Source organism: Nicotiana sylvestris, chromosome 11 (assembly GCF_000393655.2).
Source record: "Nicotiana sylvestris chromosome 11, ASM39365v2, whole genome shotgun sequence".
NCBI lineage: Eukaryota > Viridiplantae > Streptophyta > Magnoliopsida > Solanales > Solanaceae > Nicotiana > Nicotiana sylvestris.
The window spans coordinates 159078860-159088851 of record NC_091067.1 but is presented as its reverse complement, the minus strand read 5'-3'; the positions used below and the strand labels follow the sequence as shown (position 1 = coordinate 159088851).

At 45.8% G+C, this 9992-nt stretch overlaps 1 protein-coding gene across 1 annotated transcript; it reads left to right on the top strand.

The window, feature by feature from the left end:
- Positions 1-952: 952 nt before the first annotated feature.
- LOC138881907 (cold shock domain-containing protein 4-like) lies at positions 953-1929 on the top strand. The gene is made up of 2 exons (XM_070162209.1): positions 953-1100; positions 1700-1929. Exons 1-2 carry the CDS (start codon positions 953-955, stop codon positions 1927-1929), a joined length of 378 nt encoding a protein of 125 aa, XP_070018310.1.
- The last annotated feature ends 8063 nt before the right edge of the window (positions 1930-9992 follow it).

Sequence of the window (9992 nt, the reverse complement as noted above, 5' to 3'; positions counted from 1 at the left end):
TCTGAGGTTGAGTGAGGATTATTTCAGTTGAGCAGTGCATATCCGGGAGCATCGAGGTAGCTGCATGGCATCCGCAGCCCTGATCTCTCCCATCTATCCTTGTTATTAATTAGTATTCCCTAGATGGGCATGTATTAGGTTATTAAACTTGTACTAGAGGCTTGAGACTTGTGACACCAAATCTGTATGGGCTATGTAGTGGTATTATCATCTGAATTTTCGCATATTTAACTAGTTGTCTTAAACTCTTATTGGAGTAATTTAGCAATTTAATTGTGTTAGCTGATAATGATTTTTATAAGAAAACAGTAAGGGTTGTTAGTTGGTCAGGCTTGCCTAGCAGTGTGTTGGGCGCCATCACGAACGGGGTTGGGGTCGTGACAAGTTGGTATCAGAGCCTAGGTTACTTGGTCTCGCGAGTCATGAGCCGTTTTAGTAGAGTCTCGCAGATCAGTACAGAGACGTCTGTATTTATCCTCGAGAGGCTGCAGAACCTTTAGGAAAAACTTCATATTCTTGAAACTCCTATCGTGCGAACTTGTTGATCCGAATGCTAAACTTTTGTTATTCGATTCTCTCACAGATGGCATGGACACGCGCTACCAGACAAGGTGGACGACCACCAGTGCCAACCACTAAGGCCACCAGAGGCCGTGGACGCGGTCGTGGATGTGACAGAGGCAGAGCAGCGAGGGCAGCACCTGTTGACCCACCAGCTACCCCGGCTCCGGATTAGGCTCCAGCTATGGATGCTCCAGCAGAACCAGTTCAGGCAACAGCTGTGCCTATCGTGGTTCCAGGTCTTCAGGAGGCCTTGGCCCAGATCTTATCAGTTTGCACTGGCCTGGCTCAGGCAGTTTCAGCCACTACAGTAGCAGCTACTTCACAGTACGGGGGAGGCAATCAAACCCCCATTGCTCGCACACCTGAGCAGGTAGTGCAGGGACTACAGATGCCGGGGGCACCTCCAGCTCAGCTGGTTGTACCAGTTCAGGAGTTCGTAGTACCAGCTATGTCGGACGATGAGCAACGTCGTCTTGAGAGGTTTGGTAGGCTCCAGCCTCCGTCGTTTAGTGGTGCTGAAGGCGAGGATGCCCAAGGTTTTCTTGACAAGTGCAAGCGGATGCTCCGTACAGCAGGGATTCTTGAGTCTAGTGGTGTGGTATATACCACCTTTCAGTTTTTGGGGGCTGCCTTTACTTGGTGGGAGGATTTTGAGAGGCGTAGGCTGGTTGGTGCAGCACCCCTTTCTTGGTAGAAGTTCTCCGCTCTCTTCTTAGAGAAATATGTACCGCAGTTTCGCAGAGAGGAGCTGCGTAGGAAGTTTGAGTGGTTGACGTAGGGGGTATGACCGTGACCCAGTATGAGATGAGGTTTTCTGAGTTGGCTCGTCATGCCATATGGATGATTCCGACAGATCGTGAGAGGATCAGGATATTTGTGGATGGCCTTAACTACCATCTCCGTATTCTGATGACTAGAGAGAGAGTATTGGGTGCTACGTTCAAGAAGGTGTTTGATATCGCTCGTGAGATTGAGATGGTTCGTCGTTGGGAGCGAGAGGAGAGGGAGGCCAAGAGGCCTCGAGGATCGGGTAGTTACAGTGGTGCTCCTTCGAGGGGCTAGTTCTAGCAGGGTAGAGGTCATTCTTTTAGGCCCGTTTAGTCGGCCCGTCCAGAGTATCGTGGGGCATCCTCAGGTTGTGGTTATCTTGGGTCGCAGCAGGGCCAGTCATCACTCAGCGCTCTTCCAGCTCAGAGTTCATCTCGTGCCCCATCAGTCCAGGGTTCTTCCGTGGCAGGTCCTTCTTCTGGCCATTCTGGTTCCAGGGGTTCCCTTCAGTCCCCATCTCCAGCACCGGGTAGTTGTTACGAGTGCGTAGAGTTTGGGCATATGAGGAGGCAGTGTCCTCAACTTCGCGGTGGTTAGTATCAGCAAAGGGGTCAACCCTCGACTTCTGCTCCAGTTACTTCACCACTCGCTCAGCCAGCTAGGGGTGGAGGTCAGGAAGCCAGGGGTCTCCCTAGAGGGGGAGGTCGATTAGGGGGCGGTCAGGCCCGTTTCTATGCACTCCCAGGAAGACCCGACGCCATTGCTTCGGATGTTGTCATTATAGGTATTGTTTCAGTCAGCCACAGAGATGCCTTTGCATTATTTGATCCCGGTTCCACCTTTTCTTATGAGTCATCATACTTTGCTCATTATTTGGCTACGCCCCATAAGTTTCTTACTTTACATATTCATGTATCTACCCCGGTGGGCGAAAATATTGTTGTAGACCTTGTGTACCGGTCATGTATGGTGACTATTGGGGGTCTGGAGACCCGAGTAGATCTATTGTTATTGAGCATGGTGGATTTTGATGTCATTTTGGGCATGGATTGGCTATCCCCTTGTCGTGCTATTCTAGACTGTCATGCTAAGACAGTCACTTTGGCTATGCCAGGTGTACCGCGGATCGAGTGGCGTAGTGTGACTGATTGTATTCCTAGTAGAGTGATATCCTTATTGAAGGCCCAACGTATGGTTGGGAAGGGTTGCCTTTCATATCTAGCGTTTGTGAGGGATGTTGGAGCCGAGACTCCTAGTATCGATTCTGTTCCAATTGTGAGGGATTTTCCCGATGTTTTTCCTACAGACCTGCCGGGCATGCCACCGGACAGGGATATTGATTTTGGTATTGACCTGGTTCCAGGCACTCAACCCATTTCTATTCCGCTGTATCGTATTTCACCAGCAGAGTTGAAGGAATTGAAAAAACAACTTCAGGAACTCCTAGATAAGGGATTCATTCGGTCTAGTGTGTCCCCTTGAGGTGCACCAGTTTTATTTGTGAAGATGAAGGATGGCACAATGAGAATGTGCACCGATTATAGGCAATTGAACAAAGTAACAATTAAGAACAAGTACCCTTTGCCTCACATTGATGATTTATTTGATCAGCTTCAGGGAGCGAGAGTGTTCTCCAAGATTGATCTCCGTTCGGGCTATCACCAATTGAAGATCAGGGATTCAGATATTCTTAAGACTGCTTTCAGGACAAGATATGGTCATTATGAGTTTCTTGTTATGTCTTTCGGGCTAACCAATGCCCCAGCAGCATTCATGCATTTGATGAACAGCGTGTTCCGGCCATATCTCGATTCATTTGTCATAGTCTTCATTGACGATATTCTGGTGTATTCGCGTAGTCAGGAGGAGCACGCAGAGCATTTGAGAGTTGTGTTGCAGAGATTGAGAGAGGAGAAGCTTTATGCAAAATTCTCCAAGTGTGAGTTTTGGCTCAATTCAGTGGCTTTCTTGGGGCACGTGGTGTCCAGCGAGGGTATTTAGGTTGATCCAAAGAAGATAGAGGCGGTTCAGAGTTGGCCTAGACCGTCCTCAGCCATAGAGATTCATAGCTTTCTTGGGTTAGCAGGCTATTATCGCCGGTTTGTTAAGGGATTTTCATCCATTGCATCGCCCTTGACCAAGTTGACTCAGAAGGGTGCTCCATTTGTATGGTCGGACGAGTGTGAGGGGAGCTTTCAGAAGCTCAAGACAGCCTTGACCACAGCTCCAGTGTTGGTTTTGCCATCAGCTTCAGGTTCATATACTGTGTATTGTGATGCTTGAAGAGTTGGGATTGGTTGTGTGTTGATGCAGGAAGGTAGAGTTATTGCTTATGCTTCTCGTCAGTTGAAGCCCCATGAGAAGAACTACCCCGTTCATGATTTAGAGTTGGCTGCCATAGTTCATGCATTGATGATTTGGAGGGATTACTTGTATGGCGTATCTTGTGAGGTGTTCACTGATTATCGCAGTCTTCAGCATTTATTCAAGTAAAAAGATCTTAATTTGAGGTAGCGGAGATGGTTGGAGTTGCTCAAGGATTATGATATCACTATTTTGTACCATCCGGGAAAGGCCAACGTGGTGGCCGATGCATTGAGTCGAAAGGCAGTGAGTATGGGGAGTTTGACATATATTCCAGTTGGGGAGAGACCCCTTACAGTTGATGTTCAGGCCTTGGCCAATCGGTTCGTGAGATTGGATATTTCGAAGCCCAGTCGGGTGTTGGCTTGTGTGGTTTCTCGGTCTTCCTTATATGATCGCATCAAAGAGCGCCGGTATGATGATCTGCATTTGCTTGTCCTTAAGGATATAGTTCAGCATGGTGATGCCAGAGATGTGACCATCGGTAATGATGGTGTGTTGAGGATGCAGGGCCGGATTTGTGTGCCCAATGTGGATGGGCTTAGAGAGTTAATTCTGGATAAGGCCCATAGCTCGCGGTATTCCATTCATCCGAGTGCCGCGAAGATGTATCAGGATTTGAGGCAGCACTATTGGTGGAGAAGAATGAAGAAAGATATCATAGGATTTGTAGCTCGGTGTCTCAATTGTCAGCAGGTGAAATATGAGCATCAGAGACTGGGTGGCTTGCTTCAGCAGATGGTTATTCCCGAGTGGAAGTAGGAGAAGATTACTATGGAATTTGATGTTGGACTTCCACGGACTTTGAAGAGGTTTGATGCTATTTGGTTGATTGTGGATCGGCTGACCAAGTCTGCGCACTTCATTCCTGTGTGTACTACCTATTCTTCAGAGCAGTTGGCAGGGATTTATATCCGGGAGATTGTTCGGTTGCGTGGTATTCCGGTTTCCATCATCTCAGATAGAGGTACTTAGTTTACTTCGCAGTTTTGGAGAGCTGTGCAGAGGGAGTTGGGTACTCAGGTGGAGTTAAGAACAACATTTCATCCTCAGACGGACGGACGGACAGTCCGAGCGTACTATCCAGATATTGGAGGACATGTTGCGTGCTATTTTGGAGGTTCATGGGATGAGTTTTTGCCACTTGCAGAGTTTGCTTACAACAACAGCTACCAGTAGAGTATTCAGATGGCTCTGTATGAGGCTTTGTATGGGAGGCGGTGTAGATCTCCCGTTGGTTGGTTCGAGCCCGGCGAGGCTAGGCTATTGGGGACAGATTTGGTTCAGGATGCCTTAGAGAAGGTGAAGGTGATTCAGGAGAGGCTTCGTACAGCACAGTCGCGTCAGAAGAGCTATGCGGATCGGAAGGTTCGAGAGGTATCCTACATAATTGGTGAGAAGGTCTTGCTGAAGGTTTCACCCATGAAGGGTGTTATGAGAAATGGGAGGAAAGGAAAGTTGATTCCGCGATTTATTGGGCCGTTTGAGGTGCTTCGAAGGATTGGGGAGGTGGCTTATGAGCTTGCTTTTCCACCCAGCTTGTCTAGCGTGCATCCAGTATTTCATGTTTCTATGCTCCAGAAGTATATTGGGGATCCGTCTCATGTTTTGGACTTCAGCACGGTTCAGTTGGACGATGATTTGACCTATGATGTGGAGCCAGTGGTTATTTTGGGTCGTCAGGTTCGGAAGTTGAGGTCAAAGGATATAACTTCAGTGAAAGTGCATTGCAGAGGTCAACCCGTGGAGGAGGCTACATGGGAGACCGAGCCAGAGATACGGAGCAGATATCCTCATCTGTTTGAGGCTTCAAGTATGTTTCTTGACTCGTTCGAGGACGAACGTTTGTTTAAGTTGGGGAGGATGTGACGACCCGACCAGTCGTCTTATGAGTACCGCTCCGTTTCCCCCATTTCAGCTTCTTTACGCTTCGTTATCTATGTTTTATGTGATCGGGTTGATTAGTTTGAGTTCGGAGAGGATTTTGGTAAGAAATGAGACACTTAGTCTCTTTTAAGAAGGCTTAAGTTGGAAAAGTCAACCGGATGTTGACTTATATGTTAGAGGGCTCGGATGCGAGTTCCAATGATTTGGTTAGCTTTGGGAGGTGATTTGTGACTTAGGAATGCGATCGGAATGGGTTTTGGAGTTGTAGAGAAGCTTTCGGCTTGAATTGGCAAAATTTCAGGTCATTCGGACAAGATTTGATAGACCTTTTGATCGAAAGCATAATTAAAGAGTTCTTGGAGTTCTTAGGCTTTAATCCTATGTTAAATTGGTGATTTGATGTTGTTGGAAGCATTCCGAAGTGTTGAACAAGTTTGAACGATGTCATGGGATGTGTTGGTACAATTAGTTTGAAGTTTCGGGGGTCCCGGGTAGGTTCCGGGATGTTTTAGGCCGAAAATCATAGTTGCAGCAGGTCCAGGGGGGTTGCAGGCCCCATAACTCACCCACGAGGTTCGCACAAAAATGAGTGCGCCCGCGGTGAGTGTTGTGCGGACCGCACAAAAGCGGGCACGGGCGCGGTAGGCGTCGCGCGAACTGCACAAAAGTGGGCGCGACCGCGGTGAAGAAACGTTCCGCTAGTCCTACTTCGGAAGCTCATATCTTTTGTTCTACAAGGAATTTTGAGGAGATTCAAAAATAAAGGTTGTAGCCCTTCATGTCTAGTTTCCAGAAAGGTGCAGATATTGCAATTTGGACATCTTTAGCAAAAGTGATGGCCAAAATACTAAAGCCTATCACTGCAGAGGAAGGCCTGTGCGGCCGCGGTTGTGTTTGCGCGTACCGCGGTCGTTTTGGTGCGACCTGCGGTAGCTAAAATCTGAGGGGATACCTATAAATACGAGGTTTTGGGTTTTATTTAATATTTTGACCTAGAGAGCTCGGATTTTGGCTATTTTTCGAAGGTTTTTTAAGAAATTCATCGGGGTAAGTGATTTTAACTCAGATTTGGCTAGAGTACATGAATCTATCACTGAATTCATCATTTAATTCGTGATTTGGGATGGAATTTAGGAGGAAAATTATGAAACCTTTCAAAAATACAAAATGATGATTTGATGGACCAAATAGTATCAGAATTGGATAATTTTGGTATGGTTAGACTTGTGAGAGTATAAGGATTCTAGTTTTGTGAATTTGGTCAAATTTCGAGACGTGGGCCTGAGGCTCGGGTTTTGGTGCCCTTTGTTGATTGTTGTCTTGGGATAGTGCCCTTTGTTCTAGTTTTGTATAAGGATAGTGCCCTTTGTTGATTGTTTTCTTGGGCTTTGTTACCTTAGCATATTGTGACGTATTCGTTCTGATTTTGGATAGATTCGATGCACGTGGAGGCCGATTTGAGGGGCAAAGGCATCGCGAGCTAGAGATTTCGCCGGTTTGAGGTGAGTAATGAATGTAAATGATGTCCTGAGGGTTTGAAACCTCGGATTTGCACATCGTAGTGCTATATTGAGGTGAGACACACGCTTGATGATTAGCGTGGGTCGTTTACTATTGGGGATTGTGACTTGGTCCGTCCCGAGTGATGCTTCTACTGAATATTTGATTAAAGCTTATTTGTTATCATCATTATTTGGACCGATTGTCATATTTGGGCTTCTTGCCATTTCTTTGAACCCTCCGGGGAGTTTATTTACTATTTCCTCACTGTTTGACTTACTACTTGAACTCAGTCGTACCGTTTTCTACTATCTTACAACTCAGCCAATTTTACTCGATTTTTGAAACTAAAAGATATATTAAATGTCGTTTTGGGCTGAAAACTACTATTTTACTATTGTCCGAGGGGCTTATATGATTTCTCGATTGAGTACGGCCAAGGGCCAGATGTGAGGATACTATGGGATCGGGTTGCGTGTCGCAACAGTGTTATACTGATATTGATATGAGGTCAAGGGCCTAGATTTGATGCCACGAGATGGCTTGATATTGCGCTTGGGCCGCAAAGGGGCCCTCCCGGAGTCTGCACACCCCCAGTGAGCGTCGTCGACGATAAATAAATGGAGCGGGCTGCACGTCGCAGCGGGTACTATAGGGTACCTTCTATGTGTTGATTTCTCTTTATATTTCTGTCACTTAACTACTTATTTGTTGTAGTATTTCTACATTTTTCTTCCATTGGTTTATTACTCTCATGTTACCTGTTTTTAAACTGCCGCAGTATAGATTACTCTGTGTTTTCCGTGATTTCTTATTCTCTGTCATTATTTATGCTTATTACTCACTGGGTCGGAGTACTCACATTCCTCCCTGCACCTTGCGTGCAGATCCAGGTGCATCTGAGGCTGAGTGAGGATTATTTCAATTAAGCAGTGCATATTCGGGAGCATCGAGGTGGTTGCATGGCGTCCGCAGCCCTGATCTCTCCCTTTTATCCTTGTTATTAATTAGTATTCCCCAGATGGACATGTATTAGGTTGTTAAACGGACATGTATTAGGTTGTTAAACTTGTACTAGAAGCTCGATACTTGAGACACCAGATCTCTATGGGCTATGTAGTGGTATTATTATCTGAATTTCCGCATATTTAACTCATTGTCTTAACTCTTATTGGAGTAATTTAGCAATTTAACTATGTTAGTTGATAATGATTTTTATAAGAAACAGAAAGGGTTGTTAGTTGGTCAGGCTTGCCTAGCAGTGTGTTGGGCGCCATCACGACCGGGGTTGGGGTCGTGACATAATCTTTTCCTTTGCCCAACATCGATCGCATAATCTATGCTATGACCGGCTACAAGATCCTCAGCTTTCTCGATGCCTATTTCGGGTACAACCAAATTTGGATGGACCCGGGCGACCAGGAAAAAACATCCTTTACCACTGAATACGACACCTACTATTATAAGTAATGCCATTCGGACTAAAAAATGTTGGTTCCACTTACCAATGCCTAATAAATCAAATGTTCGAGGAGGAAATAGGAAAATCAATGGAGGTTTACATTAACGATATGTTAGTTAAGTCGTTGTAAGAAGAGGACCATTTGAAACATTTGCATGAAACCTTCAACACATTGAGAAAATACAATATGAAGCTGAACCCGGAGAAATGCGCATTCGGAGTCGGGTTTGGGAAATTCCTCAGATTCATGGTGTCCAACTGGGGGATCAAGATTAATCCCGATAAGATCAAGGCCATAGAGGACATCACCATGGTGGACAATGTCAAGGTCGTTCAAAGGTTAACCTAGCGCATAACCGCCTTGGGTTAATTCATCTCAAGGTCTTCCGACAAGAGCCAGTGGTTCTTCTCATTATTGGAGAATAAGAATAACTTCTCATGGACCCCTAAGTGCCAACAAGCCTTGGAAGAACTCAAGCGGTACCTCTCGAGCCCACCTTTGCTTCGTACTCCAAAAGGCAAACGAATAGTTGTACCTATACTTAGCTGTATCCGAGATAGCGGTAAGTGGAGTCCTGGTCCGGGAAGAGGAAGGTATGCAATTTCTTATCTATTATGTTAGTAGGACTCTAGGCGAGGCTGAAACTAGGCATCCTCACCTAGAAAAATTGGCACTCGCTTTGCTAAGTGCCTCGAGGAAGTTAAAACTATATTTTCAATGCCATCCCATATGCATTGTAACTACTTACCCGTTGAGAAACATAATTTATAAACTCGAGCTCTCGGGACGATTGTCCAAATGGCTCGTGGAAATCAGCGGGTACGATATCGAATATCGGCCCCGAACTGCCATTAAATCTCAAATTTTGGCGGACTTCGTGGACGACTTCATGCCGGCCCTAATACCCGAGGTTGAAAGGGAATTGTTGTTGAACTCAGGCACTTCCTCGGGAATCTGGACCCTCTTTACGGATGGTGCCTTGAATGCAAAGGGGTTTGGACTTGGCATCGTGTTGAAGCCACCGATGGGTAATGTATATAGGCAATCTGTTAGAACTGTAAAATTAACTAACAACGAGACCTAGTATGAGTTTATAATTGTAGGTCTTGAACTGGCTATAATTCTGGGAGCCGAGGTGATCGAAGCTAAGTGTGATTCCCTCCTTACTGTAAACCAAGTCTACGGGATGTTCGAAGTCCAAGAGGAACGAATGCGAAGGTACCTGGATAAACTACAGGTAACGATACAATGGTTTAAAGAGTGGAATTTACAACATGTACCTTGGGATCAAAACAGCAAAGCCGATGCTCTTGCTAACTTCGGATCATCGGTTGATGACAATGAATTCAACTTAGGAACAGTCGTACAACTCATGAAATCGGTATTGGAAGAAGTCCAAGCCGAGATAAACTCGACAAGCTTAACCTGGGATTGGAGAAACAAGTA